This window comes from Mytilus galloprovincialis, chromosome 6 (assembly GCF_965363235.1).
Source record: "Mytilus galloprovincialis chromosome 6, xbMytGall1.hap1.1, whole genome shotgun sequence".
In the NCBI taxonomy this organism is placed as follows: Eukaryota; Metazoa; Mollusca; class Bivalvia; order Mytilida; family Mytilidae; genus Mytilus; species Mytilus galloprovincialis.
The window spans coordinates 40,421,675-40,442,739 of record NC_134843.1 but is presented as its reverse complement, the minus strand read 5'-3'; the positions used below and the strand labels follow the sequence as shown (position 1 = coordinate 40,442,739).

Genomic DNA, 21,065 nt, shown 5'->3' with positions numbered 1-21,065 from the left:
ATTTAAAATAGCCTTCCAAGATATCATAATTATTTGGACTACGGTGTATATAATGATATATGATGTACAATACTATTTCCAGGAGAATTTGGATCTAGCATGTACCACACCCTTTTCATATCATATTTTTATTTATCAAACATGTTTATCTGTCATAAAAGCATATAAATGTATCTATGAAAATAAAATACACCTATAGTATACATGTATTTGTCAGATGAAATTTACATTGCCATTTCTTCTAAACGCATCAGAATTTATTTTTAGGATACATTTGTAGTAATGTAGCGTTTCATTATTACATATTTTTAATGTTAATAAGGTGAAAATATCAAAATGATAGGATTAAAAGCACAAACAGCAAAGAATGCATGGGAAAATTGATTAAGACATAATTGATTTGACCACTATTGGAAACATTTTCAAACATCAAAAGACGCTGACATCTAATTAGTTTCAGACACTTGTATATAAACAGGCGAGTTGAAAACTTGTCCTCCATATAAATTTCCAGATTTTATCATGACATATGTACATATAATGAAGCTTCAAATAGTGACCATGGTGACCAGCTCATCCCTACCACTCATTGAAATTGGATTTCCCGTTTGAAAATACAATTTATTTAACAACACTACCTGCTACAGTTTACTTAGGAATGCAATAATCATTCAATAAAATTTCTAGACCTTGAAATCATCAAAGACGAGCACATGAAAATAGTGGTGTTTAAGATATGCCATTAAAAAAATACAGAAAAATTCCAACATCTTCATAAAAACCCAAACTACCACATTTGGAACTTTAAATCATGTACAGAACTGTTTTCATACATATTATCATTGTGTTCTTCACTTTGAAAGGCAGTATGGATATTAATGTAGATATTTGATTTTTGTCATATATCTAATTTAAATAAAGAAGAGTCTTAAGTCTAAGCCATTGGCTTTGATAATCAGTATAGTCACCAGCTTCGTTTTCGTCCAATGGTAATTCAATAAAGCACACATCATTTGAAATATTAATTATTTCGTCTGGAATATCTTTGATTTGAATATTCTGTAAAATAACAATTATTTTTCTAAAGTTTGTTGTATACTTTTCGTACTTTGCTCTTTCTATTTCGAATCTTCCCCATTTTCCTTCGGTAAAATGTTCAGTAATGATGAATACAACATGTCTACTTTGCTGAATTGATTCTGCCTTTGCATCTGCAGTAAGATCTCCAGGAAGAAGATCTCGATCATGTAAACACACTTTAAGTCCCCATTCTTCTTCAATTTTCGGAAGAAGAAACTTCTGTATCCACGCTACGCTTCTGTCTTCATAAGAAACATATGCGTCGTACATATAGTTTTCATGTAAATTTTTCTCAACGACATGCCGGACTTTTCTATACGTGTAAAGGATTATTTTCCATCTATAGTTATAAAGCAGAGAAAGAGGTATGAATATACCAAAGGCACTAGCAACCAATATTATTCCAACGTGGAGCCATATAGTAGCTTTGCAGTCCGAGAAATACTTCTCCGTGTTTTGTATTACCTCACTTAATAAGGCTTGCTTACCATTTGACATAGTACAGTTATAAGTGTCCCCGTTCTTAAATGTTACTTTTGTTTTTGCGAACCACAAAAGAAAGTCTAAAGTGTCACATGAACAGACCAGAGCGTTGTTATTCAAATTTAGGGTGAGTTTGTGATTTGAATTCATCACTTTATCAAGACTACACCTGATGGTTTCATCAATAGAAATGATTAAATTATTGGATAGATCTAAAGATTCCAACTTTTGTAGCTCGGTAACAAAGGAAGGAATGGTCCTGAAAAGGTTGTTTGACATATTTAAATGCGTTATATTCGGCTGATCTAAAAATGTCGTTTCCTCTAAAGTCCAAAGATTATTGAAAGATATGTCTATTTTTCTCAAATCTGGAGCTCTGAAAAACATCCATTGTTTACCTTTTAGTATAACTTGGTCTATGCGTGCATTCGTCAGTTTCAGTATTGAAAGTTTTGGCATGAATACTGATGGAAATGTTATGATTGTTACTGGAATTCCAGATATGTCCAAATATTCTAGTTGCTTTCCGCAGTCGTCTGGAAAATCAGGATAATTTTGGTAAACACCATATGACACATCAAGGTATTTAAGCGATGTGTTGGCACATGTGAAAGACGCTGATGTAAAAGCTATTTGTATGTGCGTAAATCTAAGAAATTCTATTGACGATGGAATCGAAAACGTAATGTGCGGAGGAATTTTATGTGTTTCCGTTATTTCTGGAAAATGATTTAAAACTCCCGGATGGTATACGTTCAAATACACTGGATGGAAATAATCCACAGTAAGGTAGGAAAAATCGTACACCTTCATGTTAATTGCGCTTTTGAAAAATGTAATTACTTGCATGTAGTGATCTGCTGTCGTTGAAGGTAATCTATTAGCTGATAATATGAATGTTTTAAAACATTCTGGACGGTTGAACGAAAACAAGGATTTTTGCTGGTAATCCACTATCCCAGCTTTGGATAAATCCAATGCTTCAATGCAAATAGTTCTTAAATATTTCATTAATTCTTCTGTTATAATAACAGAGTACGGAAAATCATTTTCATTGATTGAATTATCACTTATGTGGTGAAAGTTTATAACGGACATGGTCTTATTCTGAAATGGATGAAGAATGCGCAAAGCTTGATACAAATGAACATACGATTTTGACAGATCTAAAATTTTCAAGTTTGGAAAATATTCCAACAGTCCATTTTCCATTAGAAAGAAATTGCGACAATCGCTGATGTAAAGTTCTTTCAGGTCTGGCGAAAAGTTTTCAAATGTTGAGTTCAAAAGCTTAAATCCACTTCTATTATACAAATGACAAGTAGCAAAGTTCAATACTTTAAGATCTTGAAGTGCAGTGAAACGTGATCGAAATACTGGAAACATGAATAGATCCATTGACAGATTTTGTAATCGGGTTAGTGTAGAAAATGTGACATCGGGATAAATAAACGGAATGTTTAAATCCAATGGCTTTTTATTTCGACTGATATCCAGAACAATTAAATTACTAAGATGTTTGAACCCATCCTTTGGAATGATTGTGATGTTAATCAAATTATCATTTACCTTCAAAACTTTTAACGAATCTAGACCGACAAAAGCATCCTCGTGAATTACAGATATATTATTTCCAGTTAAAATAAGCCTTTCCATTTTCGAATAATTTATGAATGAATTGTTTGTCAGCATGTGTATTGAGTTATTTGAAAGAATTAACTCGTAGATATCTCGCCTGAGTTTCCTTGGCACAGATGTAAATCCTTGATTTTCACAATGAGCAATTAGCTTATGTTGTATATTTTTCTTGTACCTACAAGACGATGCTAGATTCCCATTGGCTACTGTAATGATGATTGACAGAACGAGCAGGTTTATTGTCTTTTTCATTTTCAAATCTAAAATAATGATTTCGATTCCAAAGGTTAAAAATTAGCTTATGTTGTATATTTCTCTTGTACCTTCATGACGATGCTAGATTCCCATTTGCTACTGTAATGATGATTGACAGAACGAGAAGGTTTATTGTCTTTTTCAATTTCAAATCTAAAATAAACTAAAATAATGATTTCGATTCCAAAGGTTAAAAATCCTATGGTTAAATTAATTCTTCAATCCACCATTTTATATTATTTTTAAACTTCAGGAAGATTTGTAATATTGCCAGTTGATAAGGATATCTTTAAAAAGTTCAAATTGGAGTTTGAAGTTCAACTTTCAATAAATGTTTAAGTATTACGTTTCAATGGAATGTCCTTTGGCGTGACATTTAAAGGAAAGCTATCAAGATTTGTAATGATAAACATTTTTATTGTACAAAGGTGAAATAAAAAATAAAAAATAAGTTTACGTCAGTACACAAAAATATTGATTACAATGTCCGAAAAACTTTCAAAACATTCCAAATGTGATAAATGCAACATTAAGTAAACATTAACGTCGTTCGATATTACAATAAGAAGATCTTCCTGTTGGATAATTTCTTTTTTCAAATTTGGCTCTTCGTGTCTTTTTTTATGAAAATACATGTATTTTATATATATATATAATTTAATTTTGGATGTAACGCGTCTTCTGATTGGCTGACATTATTTTGTTATCAGCCCATAGACATAAATTAGTCATGTGACCCTGACGTCATCAACGTTTTTTCATGTTTTTTTACGGTTTAAAATGGAATTTGGAATTAAATTATAAGAAATGACTGTAACATTTTTTCTGTCTATTCGAAATAACATACAAAAGGTGGTGCACACTGTTAAATAACCCGCTATGCGTGTTATTCAGTGTGCACCAAATTTTTTATGTTATTTTGAATAAACAGAAAAAATATTACAGTCATTTCTTAAATATATATATTTATATATAGGAACGTTTAAAGCAAAAACAATTTATAATGGACCAAATCGACTATATTTACACTTACACCAAGTTGTCGTCAAATGAAATTGGATACCATGCATGTTCATGCTTTTCAATAACATATGGTATATATCTTTATTCTCACAAAGCCAATGCATTACATCAGTACAGAGATAACAACAATAACTATTTACAATATATATAAAAGAAGGAGAGAGGTTACAGAAGTCACTAGCCAGGAGGACAAACACAAGTATTAATATTTTTTTTTTATAAATAAACAAAGTTTCTTCAGGACTGGTTTTTGTGTACTCGACGTTAGTTCCGAAAATTAAAATGTATTATGTCGTTGTACAAAACATGAGGATAAATACTCCTGGTAAAGGTTGTACTTGGTAAATACACCTGTTTCACAAGCCACGCCTCTTTTGGGGAGATATATAATATTCATAGAGATGTTAATTTGTTAACGTACTGGTTCCCAGATATGATCTCTGTGTTTCATCTCATAGAGACATAACATGAGAATGTTACCATTATAGAAAAAAATGGTAGCGCTGACAATTTAATTCTTAGGAGGTCCAACAGTGGAGGTAGGGGTAGTATAGAATTTAAGTATAAGTTTAAGCTCTTAGAAGTTCAGGACATATAAATGTTGAAAATATGCCGCACAGCCCTATACTTTGACTATTCAGTTTGGGTTATTTTGGGAGAAAAACGAAAAAAACTGCGTCCGGATATTTTTCCGTCATTGGACGAAATTTTAAGTCAGACGACATCCGGTTTGCGTTTTTTCTTTACTTTGTATATACCAAAGACTATGAATAACGTGTATTTGCTTTCTGCTATCATTTTCAAGTTTACTATCCACGACGGTCACTGAGTTTATAAATTAGAGAGGGTCTATATAATATGTCAATGACAGATCGATTAGAAAATTGAGAGTTGATAGTTAAAAGCAAATACTCTTTATTAATAGTAATGTATGTTCATAATATACAGATAAACGCTAACATTATTGAAATCAATATAAAAAAAAATTATAGGAGTTTTGGAGGAAAAAAAAATTAGGAGCCGGGCTAGAAATTTTTTTTAAGTAAGGTATGTTGATAATTTACTAAATGTATGTTCATATTGAGATAAATAGAAAACAAAAAAAAAATGGAAATTTTGGGGGGAAAAGAGAAGGGTTTGAAAAACAATTGTCCTTTCCCCAAGTACCTATAACTTTTATTACCTTTCCTGAAATTTCCAGTCATTATTTTTTTTTACAAAAATTCATCCTACAACACTTTACAAACTTTCAACCACACTCTGGATGCCCGCGATTTCGCGGGTGTGCTCTAGCAGTTATCATCCTTGCTTAAAGTCATATGAAACGAGTGAGTGGTGAAAAATAATGTTTATCCAATTCTTGAACCAATGCATGTATATATCATAAACTTAGTCCTCTGTGCACGATTTTATCATTATTTTCGCAAATATATCATATAATCGTCAATTTTTTTTCTCTCTGTTTGTTATGATTTAAAAAATATGGCTGCTCATTAAAAGCCGTGTTTTGAAGCCGAGTTTTACCGATTGTCACCTTATAGTAAACAAATCACAAAAAGCATGGGTATTGAGCACGTGTTTAACATGTAAAATCAGATATTTGTTTATTTCAATGACAGATCCATGCGTATTGCGATACCGGATTTTTACGAGGAGGGTTACGCTCGGGTCACTATGCATACGGAAAATATGTCGGCGAATTGCTTCCTGGAAGCAAGCAATTAAAAATAAGTAAACTTCTTCTAAATGTGAACAAATTAAAGAATTTTCCTCAGAAAAAAGTATATGTACATAAGTTGTATAATGAAAACTATCCATTTAGTTTTAAAAAACATATGCATATTTTGTTTTTAATTTGAGGTTTCTTATGACTTTAAAGTATTTCAGTTTGGGTTATTTTGGGAAGAAAACGAAAATATAGGCGTCAATATATTGTTCCCGTCATCGGACTGACTTTTTGAGAAATATATAAGACTCCCGCTGCTCTTTAAGCCTGTTTTGAAATTGAACATAATTTGCATAAGACTTAGTACTTGGGACAGAACAATTATTTTTTGCGTTTTTCTGTATTCTATTATATGGTAATCATACATATACTATAGATAAAGTGTATTTGCTATTGATATATATTATCAATTCCAATAGTTTAACTTTCTATTCACGGCGGTCACTGAAATATTTCTCACGGTATACTACAAAATTAACTATATACTATGAAAAATTTGCTATAATTTACTATAAATTCAAATAGTTTACTGGTGTGACTTTTAATATATTGGTGACCGTTTTATATAGTAATTATAGTTTATATATATGTATGATCATAGTATACAGAAAGACAAAAAGAATAAAAATTGGTATTTGGAAAAAAGGGGGAGGGCAAAAAAAAATAAATGTGCCCATTCCCCAAGTACCTTTGATTTTTGATACCTTCCCTGGAATTCTCCAGTCATAATATTTTTTACAGTTTACATACGCTCTATTTCCCCGCGATTTCGCGGGTGTGTTCTAGTATCTATAAAGTCTATAAATGCATACAGATGCTTTCAGTTGAGCCGAAACAGATATCATTTCATAACAATAATTAATTTTTCAATCCACCATTTTTAATATCATTTTTAAACTTGAGGAAGGTTAATTATTTATATAATTAAAAAAGGGAATTTATTTAAAGTTTTATGTCTCTTTTTTCAGAGAATACTTAACAATTGAAATAAAACATTGATTATATACTATTAAATTTGCAGGACTCGATATATAACTAAACTTGTTCAATATTGGACGCATCGTGAAAATCTCCGGATAAAATTTTGTTTTTATTTGATCGATTAAACTTTAAAAAATACCGGTAATAAATAAAAAAAATTGTCATCATTTTGTTATTATTACAAAAGTCCTTGTTAAAATTCTGTGTTAAGATTGATGACTGCGACAAATCTTTGCATCCGATCTCACTATTATCTTTTGATAAGTTATTTTTCTTCACAAACTTACTGTTCGCAGGAACGTGTTTTTATTCAGTGTATTTTATTTAACGTTACAAGATTACATTTTGATTGGACATTTTACTCTTAATTTTCATTTCTTAATGTCACCATGAATTTTTTTCTAACTTTACTTCCCTGTTTCGTTAGGCACGTTTTTCCGACATAGTCGGTATAGTTTCGGTTTGTGCCCTTTGAACTTAACTATGGCAACAGAATACGCATGCTCGAAAATCCTTTCTGTGATTGGACAAAATGCTGTCATGGTGGGTGATTTGGTTGTGTTTGAAAAAAAAACGTCTCGTTAATTATATCGTGATGGAAAGCAAGTGAAAAACTATAAATATTTGAACTAGATCTTACAAAGATTTATATTTTTATTAAAATAATTGTTTCTCCAATAGCTCTTTGCATCTGTGACAGCTGTTTATTCGGGACAATTATATAATTTTTAATGTAAACTTTGTTGAACGAACGAACATGACTTTTAGAACGCACCTACGCATGTGGGATTTCCGCGGGGTTTTGGTGAATGTAAACAGAAAGATACGAGGACCGAGAATACTGAACACAAACAGAGAAAACGTTATTTAAATGGTATCTTTGTGCTTCTGAAGGTTATCGAAATGATAGTTTTAAACGTATACTCAAATTTAAATACGGCGGATATCTTTTTTAAAGATAGTTCTTGTTAGTACTTTGCCACTATTCATAATTTGGTATACACATTATAAACAATTTTAAGCGATTCATGTTTATGAGATATAACAATCGAAAGATATTAATATCACAAATTGTTTCCTTTATTCTATTTTTAGAAAAGGAAATACGAAGTTACAGTTAAGAGGATAATCTCTAGCTATTAGACGAAGAAAAACAAACAACGTCACGACAAAAAAAGGAGAAGACACAAAGAACGTTTAACAAATATGTACTCCAAAATCTTGAAAACGTAAGATTGCACAACAGGAACCAAAATTAAAACCAGGGGAACACAGGTTAATTAAATAAAATGTGGTAAAAGCGATAAAGAGAAAAAAATGCATGAAATTTTATTTACGCATTCAGAGAACACATAGGCCGTTTTTTTTTTCGTTTGAATAGTTTCACAATTTGTCAAGTCGGGGCAATTATCTCACTATACGATATTGGTATTGCTCATTGTTAAAGTCTGGCATTTGGTCTCTGGTGGGTACAGTTATTGTAGTTGTCTCCCCTGGCAATCATACCGATCTCTTTATTTTTAAGTACATACATGTTTTGCATTTTTTCTTTTTTTTTGTTCATGTCAAATATATTTTGTTAAGGGATAACGATAGTTTATAAAAAAAAATAATAGATATAAATTAATTTCCTACAATTTAATTACATTGGCCGCATTAATATTATAAGCGAAAGTTGGAAAACCCGTTTAACTGTGGTTAAAATGCCATTTTTAGTTATGTCTTAAGGTCATTCAAACTACTGTAAGTTGGCTCATCCCATAACTAAATTCAATAACATACCTTGACATGAATAGCACGACAGATGTTACTTGTGGAGCAGAAACTGTCGCGCCTTCCGGAGCATCTGTGTTCACCACCCCCTCCCGCCGGTGTTTGGTTGGGTTCCTATTATGTTTTGTTACATTTTTGAGGGGTCTTTTTTTACCATAGTGTTGTCTGTTTTTTTTAATGGACTTATATTTTTTTTATTGCACCTTTGGTATCGTCTCTCTCTTTTATTCGTCAACCCCTCCCCCTTCCCCACATACACAAAACACCACCCCAGACATAGTCATATTATCAAATGTTATTCATTATGAAGCGCTTTATTGGAGTGTAATTTTTAATTTTCCTTCATTTTTTTACCAATATGCTAATTTTCATCTACATGTACAACAATTTATAGATTTTTTTTGAAAAATATTGGTGGCCCTGAAAAGGGCCATTATGTTTTGGTGAAAAATTCACTCTTCTTAAGCACGTTCTCCGCGGATTCTTCAGGCCAACTGGATATCCTTTGGCATGATGGTTACTCTCTTGGCGTGGATTGCGCACAAGTTGGTATCCTCGAAGAGACCGACCAAGTAGGCTTCACTGGCTTCCTGTAGGGCCATGACGGCTGAACTCTGGAATCGGAGATCAGTTTTGAAGTCTTGGGCGATTTCACGGACTAATCTCTGGAAGGGGAGTTTCCTAATGAGAAGCTCTGTGCTCTTCTGGTATCTCCTGATTTCTTGGAGAGCGCTGTTCCTGGCCTGTATCTATGTGGTTTCTTGACTCCACCGGTTGCAGGTGCACTCTTACGGGCGGCCTTGGTGGCAAGTTGTTTTCTTGTAGCTTTACCTCCGGTGGATTTACGTGCAGTTTGCTTTGTACGTGCCATGGTTATTAGCTCTGTGGACGATTTGCTACAGAAAGAATACTTGAAAATTTCGGTGAATGTGCTTTTGTGCTTGCCGGGAGGATTGAAATCACGGTAACGATTGGATCACCACTTACATAAAGCAGGCGTTGATTTTTTTTCGGACCGAATATCTTAAATCTGATTGGACTGATTTGTAAGGGACTTTGACAGTTTTTAATCCCTTTTTTACTAAAAAAAAACTGCTCAACCCAAGCTGACAGTAAAAATGCCCCCCTTTTTCATTCATAACTACAGTTTCTGATCATCCCTCATTGCTAAACAATAGTAAATTAGTGTCACGGTTTCAATATGATAAATCTGAAGAAGAAAAAAAATAATAATGAAAAAGGTCAAATAAATACACAAACATTAAGGAAAGGAGAAAAAAAAAAAGAAAACATAGAAGGGAAAAAAAATGTAGTATGAACATTAACAAATTGAAATAGAAAATGCAAAATCAAAAACAAATGGAATTACACATTCTCGACATGACTTTGTACGGATCGGCTGAGCCTCTTTATTGTTTTATTATGTCATAATTATGTATATTTAATATAAACAAAGAAGATGTGGTATGATTTTCATTTGGGCATATTTGTTACATTGTCTGTTTGTTGGCGATTCCACATCTTTAATACTCAAACAATAAAGAAAGAAAGAAAGAAAGAAAGATGATGAAAACAAAACTTTTTTTCATTTGAAAAAAAGAAAAAAGAAAAGAATGAAAAGTACATATTATATATAAAATTGTTGACGAAAGAGATACTGATAACAACAAATTAATAATAATAGTAATATAAAAAAAAAAACACACCTTCTCAGATGAATCAAAGCATGCTCACATCAATAAACAAGAGAGAAAAAGAAGAGAGCAGACTAGTATCAAATATAAATACTATCAGGGTTTGTTTTTTCCAGACAAATTTTATATTATGATTTACTGAGCTTCTAGTGGGTTCAAAGAGTCGGAAAGTACGACCATAAGTTTTCTGATGAAGAAGACTGAAAAAGTTACTAGACCTAGTGTTATGCTATAAGAAATGTACTTAAATGGGATGCGTCAGAGAAGAAAAGAAGAATCACAGAAGAAGGGACATTTGTATTTTAAATATTATTTTATTGTTATGTATGAGAACATAATTTATTTTATTATGTATTGGAATAAAGTATTACTATGATATACAACAATTTTGGACTCTTTTTGAAAAATATTGGTGGCCCTGAAAAGGGCCGTTGTTAAGTGAGTAATCTGCTATATCCACTTTTTACTTGGCAGCTTTCTGGGTCTTCTTTGGCAGAAGTACAGCCTGGATGTTTGGTAGAACACCTCCCTGGGCAATGGTGACACCAGACAAGAGTTTGTGCAACTCTTCGTCGTTTCTGATGGCCAACTGGAGATGACGGGGAATGATTCTGCTCTTCTTGTTGTCACGAGCAGCGTTTCCTGCCAACTCCAGTACTTCAGCTGCTAAGTATTCTAAGACAGCTGCGAGGTACACTGGAGCATCGGAACCAACTCTCTCGGCATAGTTTCCTTTCCTCAAAAGTCTGTGGATACGACCGACTTGGAACTGAAGTCCGGCACGGGACTTTGCCTTTTCTCCTTTTCCTCGTCCTGACATTTTGTACTATTTGGTTGATCGACACTGAGTAAAGTGACAAAACTTTTCTTTAAAATTTAGCTTATGTACCCACTAAACGGATTGAACGATGTTTTTATTATACACGAATCAGAACGAAGCTCTCTGTGGGCAGTTAGGTTCGCGTTCAATAATATCTTTCAATCCGTTTTGCCCAGTATATAAACAAATTCGAAATTTGAAAATTTTTGAAAAAAAAAGGAATCCCTTAAAAATGGTAAACAACCCCCCTTTTTTGAAACCCCCTTGGAGCAATAACCCTTAAACTCAATCGGATCCCATGCTTTCCTTTGTAGTATTGAACCCATGTAGTACAGTTTTAGAGAGATCCATACACTTAAACACAACTTATTTTCATGACTGTTTGGAAACTAGAAACATGCTTCTTTTTGGCCCTTTTTTTGCCCCTAATTCCTACATTTTTGGGGCAATTAACCCAAAACCTAATCCCAGCCATCCCCTTTGATATATGGTACATTGTGGTACAATTTCAGAGAGATCCATACAATTACACACAAGTTATTGTCTGGAAACTAGAAAAATGCTTGTTTTGGCCCTTAATTCTTATACTTTAGCCCCATAACACCTAAAATGAATCCAAACCATTCTACTTGTGGTTTTAAACATTGTGGTATAATTTCAGAGCAATTGAAATACTTGTGCACAAGTTATTATCCTGAAACTAGAAAAATGCTTGTTTTGGGCCCCTAATTCCTAAACAGTTGGGACCATCATCCCCAAAATCAATCCCAACCTTCCTTTTGTGGTATTGAACCTTCTGAAAAAATTTCATAAAGATGTATTGACTTAAACTAAAGTTATTATCCGGAAACCAATGTGTCTTCAGACGACGAAGGCGACGACATCATACCATTATACGATCCCAAAAAATTGTTGGGGTCGTATAAAATACTAAGTACATGTTTAGATTTAGCATATCAAAGAACCCCAAGAATTCAATTTTTGTTGAAATCAAACAAAGTTTAATTTTGGACCCCAATTTGGAGCAACTTGAAAACTGGGACCATAATCAAAAATCTAAGTACATGTTTAGATTCAGCATATCAAAGAACCCCAAGAATTCATTTTTTGTTAAAATCAAACTAAGTTTAATTTTGGACCCTTTGGACCTTAATGTAGACCAATTAGAAAACGGGACCAAAAATTAAGAATCTACATACACAATTAGATTCGGCATATCAAAGAATCCCAATTATTCATTTTTTGATGAAATCAAACCAAGTTTAATTGTGGACCCTTTGGGCCCCTAATTCCTAAACTGTTGGGACCAAAACTCCCAAAATCAATCCCAACCTTCCTTTTGTGGTCATAAACCTTGTGTTTAAATTTCATAGATTTCGGACGACAACGACGACGACGCCATACCAATATGGCAATATACGACTTTTGCGGTCGTATAAAAACTAGAGGCTGATCATCGGAAACTTAAACCAAACTACCTGGTAATCTCTATAGTGCTATATATGATACCCGCCGTTTTGGTCAAGGTGGTACAAATTAAATTATAAATATAATTTGTCCCGTCACATTCGAGGAAAAGAGCAGCACAATACTCTAAGCGGAATAACTCTGGCTTGGAATTTAGATCAATAAGCTAATAAATGTAAGTAGTTGAACATGAAATTTTAATACATAATGGATGATTTGATGCATGGAATAAGTTCGAGTATATTGTCTTTTTGATTCATTTGCAGGAGCAACCAGGTGCACATCTACACGTTGAAGGTCCTGTACATCCTGCTTCACACGCACAGCTACCTGAAAGAAAGAACACAGTTTTCATTAATATGACAGTTTTCTCTATTTTATTATTTAATTGACACTCCAACAACAGGAACTTTTTTTCGGGCCTGTAGATTCATAAGTTTTGTTGTGAAAATAGTTCAGGTCAATTAAAATTTAAATCTTTAAAAGAAACAATTTCATCCACTCCTCAAAATCACTCGCCCACATACCAAGCAATCTACATTTAATACCAAAGGTGTTTATAATGCCCAATTTGTATAAATGTTATTGTTTATATCAGTATATTTTAATAGACAAAGTATAGTTTCATATAAAATATTTTATAATACCTATTTGTTTTAGGATTTTATAACATGGGCTTTCGTATTTTATAGTTAATACAAAAAAATGAATATATAATATGACTTGATCTATGTTTTAAAGCGCTTAGAGCAATTTTAATATTATATAATGCGCTGTTATAAACACTGTATAATAATAATGATAATAGTGTAAGAGAAAGAGTTGTTCGTAATTTTACTTTTGTTTGAACAAATTACTGGCCGTTATACTTAACTACGGTCTACCAATCTAAAATTAAACTATATGCGTCTACAATAAAATGAAGGCAAACATACCTGAACACTTGCAAACTACTTTACAACCGGAACATTTACAGTCGGCGCCCGAGCACTTGCAGGCGTCACCACAGCGACAACCTTCACCGCTACACCCAGTGCCACAGATACACACATTTGCTAAAAGAAAATATATAAATACAATACATTTTGATATTTTTAATAATCATGCAAACAAAAATTAAACCAATTAATAGTTTGTTATATTAAACGATAAACGGTATCAGCTGCATGGACCAAGCATTGGCGAATCCAGGGGGTTGGGGTTGGACCCCCCGGTTGTTTTTTTTTTTTTGGACGATCAATGCATTTGAATGGGACCGCCCCTTCCCTTTTACTCTGGGTTGGGAACCCCTTTTTTAAAATGGCTGTATCCGCCCCTTTCAAGGAATTATTGATCTTCATTTGGGGTTCCGTCGTTATTTATAAAAGATTTCCTGTTTTTCATTGTCGGTATAAATCAATATAAAAAGTCATTTAACATCCGTTAAATTACGTCATTATAAAGCATAATTATTTTTTCTAGTTACGTGTCTAAAAGAACATATATACTCGTTGAGCTATGTGTATAAACTGCCTCGTTATAAATAAAATTTAGGGAATAGAAGTTATGTTATGTTCAGAAAAGATTTCACAATTATTTAAATCAATACATTTGTAACAGTAACTTAAACATTTATTACACCAGTAAAGTGTAATTTGACATTCTGCTTGCGTTTAAAATAAAGTAACATTTTTTAAAAGGCTCTCTTCTAAAATACACATTACATAATGGTGTAGACAGTTAAAATTTAAAGTTCAGAATTACAAGCAATGATTTGAAAAAAGGGGAGGACGATTTTTATAAATAGTGAATCTCGTTGTAAAGTTTAAACGTGGACATCGATTTTTACTTCTCGTATTTATCATGTTAATATTATCTCACAAAAAAATGAACACTAAGTATAGTAAATCGTTAAATAATACATATAAACTAATCAGCATAAAATATACGTTTAAACAAAGTCATGTACTTACATTCGATACAGTTACAAGGTGCAGGCATTTTTAATTCGTAGTAGTCACAGTGATCTTGATAATCTAATAAGTTTAATAAGATAAATTGGCGCTTTCTGATTTATATGTCGATTTACAATAAGGTGATCCGTGTGCAAAACATACGTTTGTTGATATGTTCGTGTGAAAATTCGATCGTGTGAAAATCCGATCATGTGCAAATCTGAGGTTCTCCATAATATGTTGCGTCATAGCATCTCCCTGAAAATGCGATCGTGTGAAAATCCGATCGTGTGCAAATCTGCGCACCGACATAATATTTTCGTCATAACATCATGTGTTTTCATCTTTTGGTTTAATAATTCGGTCAAGGCATTTAATTGTGTTTATGAAATGTATGCATTGATATAAAATATAAACACTGTCTGGTAATTAATGATTTCTCGTTATACCATACAACGTACAGGTGTATTGTATGTCGAGTAACATATTGAACCTTTCGAAAACCTCATCACTGGTAACAACATGACTTTTTGTACCAGTTCAAACCGGATTATGTCAAATGATACGAAATGTTACGTCGAAAAGTATTTATAATTTCTGACAGGAAATACTGATAAAATTATGTAACTTAAAGTTTAAAACTATGTCAACAAGAGATGAGTGTGATATCTGGAGTGTGATTTATATTGTACCCATAAAGTAAACATGAATGATAAACATTTGACCTTAAGACGTAAACAATCCTGTTCAAACGATATGATGGTATATGCGTCTATACGATGGGAACTCAGCAAAAACACAAATTTTAAATATAAAAAAAAATGAACACGATCGCTTTAAAATGTAAATTGTCTGGTAACTTCTGTTAATTATCAAAGGCAATTTGGGAGTATTATTTTAATAGGCCTACCCCCTTATTTTTCTATGATTCGTTTGTTATTTTTTTTATGAATGACCGCTGTGAATAGTAAGCAAGGGTAGTAAGAAGTATACACGTATTTTCTAGACGTGTTTTTTTTAAATAGCACACACACACACACAAAAAATTATTTAAATTTTTTTTTTGATAAAGAGGGAGGATTAAATAAACAAATGGCCCGGTCCGCCCTGCCCTGAATTGAAAAATTAATCATAGACAATATAGGTGATTTGACTTGTTTGAATAACAGATATACATAGGCGGATCAAGGGAGGGGGATGGGCCGCCCCCCCCCCCCTTTCGTGGGAAAAATTTGGTTGATTATATAGGAAATCACTGAAGCATGACTGGAGCGGCCCCTCCCCCCTTAGGTCAGTCAGGCCCCCCCCCCCCCCCTTAGGAAAAGTTCTGGATTCGCCAGTCAAGAATCAGCTCTCACATATGTTGTTTTTCTGTTGAAAGTCTGAGGGAAAAGATCAGTAAGCAGACCATGTTACATTACGCGAATATTAACCTACTTCTTATATTCAATAATTGATGAAGGCCGTTGGTTTAATTACTTCTTCTTATAATACATTTGTACACACCCTTTTGTCTAAAATCCATTACTTTTTATGAGTGACCGCTGCGCATAATACAGAAGGAATTGATAGTAAAATGTATACACTTCGTTTATATAATATTTTTGTTATTATGATATCCAAAACAAAACGACAAACAAAAATGGAATTAAAAGAAAATTAAAAAAAGGGGGAGGGCTTAAACAAATGGTGCAGTTATGACCGGATGAAAAGCACGTTAATTATTTGGACAGTATCATCTTTCTGACTTTAATTATTATATCTTTTAATTGTTGATTATTAGCTCAAATATTCCCACATAATTATCTTTTGGTTAAAAATGTATATTTCTACTAATCCGATAATGGACTTCGTATCTACGTGTCAAAGACAGTTTTATCACATTATCTTAACAATTAAGAATTGAATGCTTCTTTTTGTAACTTTATTGGGATGTAAAAGCGTTGACCGAAGTACATTGGCTTCATTCTAAAAATGTGCGCACGGTCAACGCTTTTACAGCCCTATTGAAATAAATAAACTAAAACAAAATTCACAACTGATGCGGGGTTCGTTGGGGTGGGATGGGGGGGGGGGGGGGGTGGGGACATAAGACACCGCACAATTTGATGTATCTATACTACTAAAGGAACAGACCGATTTCATTGAGCCGCAACACCTCTGGAACCTTACAAAGTCGGAAATATTTGTGATATGACGTATTTATAAATGTAGTGTTTTGTACTTTCTAAATTTGTCTTTGAAACAATATTTTTTACACAGAAAACGCAAATTTTTGAGAAAATATTCAAATTCGGTGACCGTTATCGATCCGTGTTGTATACACTTTCGCGCATGCACAGTCGACGTACTGCCCGGTGAATTTAAGTTTATGTATAAATAATATAGGGAAAACGGTACTATTTATTCTGCCATAGGCGACAATGTTAACATTTTCTAAATTTACCACTTTTTAAGATAAAAACCTGGATAAAACAGTTATATGATGTGTTAGTACTTTATTATTCTGTTTTAAAAATTAAAGCCAAATAGTATCATGACCAACTTCCAACGGAGCTTGTTTATGTTATCCATGCCCACCGTCATTTTGCACCAAATTTATGAAATTTTGCAAGTCTTTTCGAATAATTCTCTAGAAAATATTTCAATAGGTTTTAAAATTTATATTGTAAATATACACACTGCAGTTATTCATAGATAAATAAAAAATATATTGTACCCTTACATCCAATCACAGCGCTCCTAATTTGACTTCCTTCACCTGCCTTGGGTACACAAAAGGCCAACCTAATGCTGGGAAAATTTAATACTACCGTTTTCCCTATAGGACAATGGTGTAGATTAAAAATTACACCATTCCAGGCACTTCTGTTTTCCACATAATTAAGATTGCCAATAATTAACAAGTTCCAGGTCGAATCCAATAGTATATGTCACAAAATTACCTGATCCCTGTTACCTAATCTGTACGTTCCGCCTCTGTCAGGATCACAACCAAATGGTGTATTCAGGATTTGCTATAAACACGTGTACAAATCACACCTGAACTTTGTCATTATACAGGGAATAACTGTGCACCTTATAATCAGCGTGACCTTACCAAATAACAATACGAATTATAAAAATCCAGGCTAAAATAAGGTGTTAATTCGCGGGTATGGTCTAGTATCATTAATAAGAATAAAAAGTTATTGTTCAGAGTCAATAAATCATCATAAGTAAATCACAATCATCAACAGGGAAATTACAAAGACCTCAGTCACAATCACGCATGTTGAGGATGTATCCAACCCAGTATAGATCTTTTTAATTTAGATTAAAATGTTTTCGTTCAAATTGCTAGTGCATAATCTTAAGCATACTTTCATAAAATATGTAAATTTAAGTTCCTATTTATGGAGTAGTAATTTAAATACCTGAATTAATTATGATTTGATAAAATAATACTAATAAATGTTTTCTTCCAAATAAATAATTTTGCATTATATGTAATATTTTCGCTTACAATTTAATGTTACACATACCGTTATTTTGAATCTTTATATTTTCTTGCCGAAGATAGGTGGTTGTCAGCGAGCGCTTCGTGCGGCTTCCTCCACCAACTAAAACAATCAATTGAATAGTTTGGCTTGTTTTCTCCCTTCCTCATTATTTGTTACCGATGATTAGGATAACTTCGTATTAAGTATTACAGAACAGGATATGAACAATACTTCAATATATTTTACCAGAGTTTAAGTAGATGTCAGTGACGAAGTATTAAATAGATGTGCACACAAGGTGGGGTTTAATCTAAGTTTGTAAAAGGAACATACACAGTGTACACAAAGTGCGAATCCAGACTGTTCGTTTTGACTGTCATATGCGAGTAATACTATTGTAAAATAAAGGATGACGGGGAAAACTGTGTTTGTTTACGTTTTGAAAATACAAAATACTTGATTTGACTGTATGTTTTAGCACAATTCAATATGACTTAACATTGTACACTAACAGGATTAATGTCCAAAAATGTGTATTTAAGGTGGTACCTAACACTACAGGGAGATAACTCTGTAAAATCAGATAAACGTTTTAATTACGTTGTGTTGTTAAGGGTATATTAAGCTTCTCAATGATCAAAATAAGAGTTTGTCAAACTGCTATATAATCAGTGTAATTTTTCTGATAAAACGGTTGGTTCAGATTTTTTGAAATTTTTATATTTTTGTAAAAGGGTCAAAGTAAATACTTTGTCAAAATTTTAAGAAAATTAAACGAGCCAAATTAATTTTAGTTAAAGTGTTAGGTACCACCTTAAAGCAACATAATCTATAATATCGATTTCTGAAAGCGATTCACATTAACTATAAGTGCGATGCATTATCACTGTAATTGCGATCAGTCTGGTGTGGGATTTTTGTAGGTGCGATAAATTTCATTGTGGTTTTATGTGAGAATTGGACCTGACAATATTTATTTGATAATCTTATATTGATGATATTTACAATTCATAATCCAAATTTGTCGTACATGCTTAATGGACTATACACGGAGTATATAAAAAAAAGTAAAATCACAAAAATACTGAACTCCGAGGAAAATTCAAAATGGAAAGTCCCTAATCAAATGGCAAAATCAAAAGCTTAAACATATCAAACGAATGGATAATTACAACTGTCTTATTCATGACTTGGTACAGGCATTTTCTTATGTAGAAAATGGTAGATTGAACCTGGTTTTATAGCTAGCTAAACCTCTCACTTGCAGTCGCATCAAATTCCATTATAATGACAACGATGCGTGAACAAAACAAACAGACATAATAGGTAACAAGAGGCTGTCAGAGTGACAGCAAACCGGATTTTCCTGCAGAGGTTGAACCCTGAACAGTTGAGCAAGTATAGACACTACATTTAGGCTTAAAACTGCTCTGAATTTGGATTATGATTGATTATTTGACACAGCATATGTTTGTGACAGAAAATGAATGTGGTCAAAGAACTGAAATATATGAAATTGGAAATTTACCTATTATGGTCCAATATCCAAAATCTAAGTACATTGTCAGAATCAGCATATTAAAGAAATTCAAGGTTTCAATTTTAAATGAGATCAAACAAAAGTTTAATTTAGGACCCTTTGGACCACAATATGGACCAATTTGATAAAGGAACTCACAATCCAAAACCTCAATACATGGTAAAATTCAGCATTTCAAGGAACCACATAAATTCATTTTTTTGTGAATCAAACAAAGTTTAATTTTGGACCCTGATTTGAACCAACTTGAAAACTGGGCACAAAAAATCGAATATTCAAATACAAGTTTAGATTCTGACGCATTTGAAAGAACCCTATATATATTTAATTTAAGTTGAAATGTAACACAATTTAATTTTATCCATATTTTTCTGTGCAAAGGGAAATAACTCAAAATTGGATAAATAGATTAAAATCAATAAACTAGTGATGACTATTTATACAAAGTTCTATGATTTAGATATGATATAATTTTCAAATTATAACCAATAATATAATAACAAAAACCAGTGATTACTAAGTTCTCTAAAATTAGTTAAAATCACCATATCAAAGAACCCAAGAATTCAATTGTTGATTAAACAAAAGTTTAATTTAGGACCCTTTGTTCCTCGATGTGGTTTTATCTAACTAATAATGAAAATAAATACAGGTATAGATTCAGCATTTAAAAGAACCCTATATATTTTATTTATGTTGAAATCAAACACAGCTTAATTTTGGACCCCGATTTGGACCAACTTGAAAACTGGGCCCAAAATCAGAAATCTAAATATATGTTTATTAATAGACAATATAAGCTTAGTTTTGAAAGGAGTTGATACGGAATAATTATTAACAAGGTCTTGGTACCTTCCGATGAACTTCTTTAGAAAAAGGACGAGACGTTCTTTGACATACCCCTGGTTAATCAACTTTCTGCCCAGACACTGGTGAAAGTCTGTAAAATGTAAAGTAAATGTACTGTACACGTTGTATGCACGTTAAGAATTCCAATTTTTACTTAATGATAAACGCACGTATGTCTACAAACCTTGGTTACAAAAACTCCCTTTAAATTGCAAACATTAAATAACTTTAAGTAACAACTGATATATGTACAGATCGTAAGCGTATCCAGAATATATTCCGCATACTAGTACCTAGTTTATTACAACTATTATGCGTTT

General features: G+C 32.5%; 2 protein-coding genes across 3 annotated transcripts; both read right to left on the bottom strand.

Annotated features, from left to right (window-relative positions):
- Positions 1–290: 290 nt before the first annotated feature.
- Positions 291–19,225, bottom strand: LOC143079562 (uncharacterized). 2 transcript variants are annotated; one of them, XM_076254969.1, is made up of 2 exons: positions 18,399–18,631; positions 291–3,461 (listed from the first exon to the last, which is right to left on the bottom strand). In XM_076254969.1, exon 2 carries the CDS (start codon positions 3,451–3,453, stop codon positions 907–909), a length of 2,547 nt encoding a protein of 848 aa, XP_076111084.1. In that variant the 5' UTR covers positions 3,454–3,461; positions 18,399–18,631; the 3' UTR covers positions 291–906. The 2 variants fall into 2 exon arrangements, 1 of the variants encoding a protein (XP_076111084.1); XR_012979432.1 differs by lacking the exon at positions 291–3,461 and adding an exon at positions 3,468–3,609 and having other exon boundaries at positions 18,399–19,225.
- LOC143079563 (metallothionein 10-III) lies at positions 13,121–15,116 on the bottom strand. The gene is made up of 3 exons (XM_076254970.1): positions 14,893–15,116; positions 13,876–13,995; positions 13,121–13,270 (listed from the first exon to the last, which is right to left on the bottom strand). Exons 1-3 carry the CDS (start codon positions 14,918–14,920, stop codon positions 13,197–13,199), a joined length of 222 nt encoding a protein of 73 aa, XP_076111085.1. The 5' UTR covers positions 14,921–15,116; the 3' UTR covers positions 13,121–13,196.
- Positions 19,226–21,065: the final 1,840 nt, after the last annotated feature.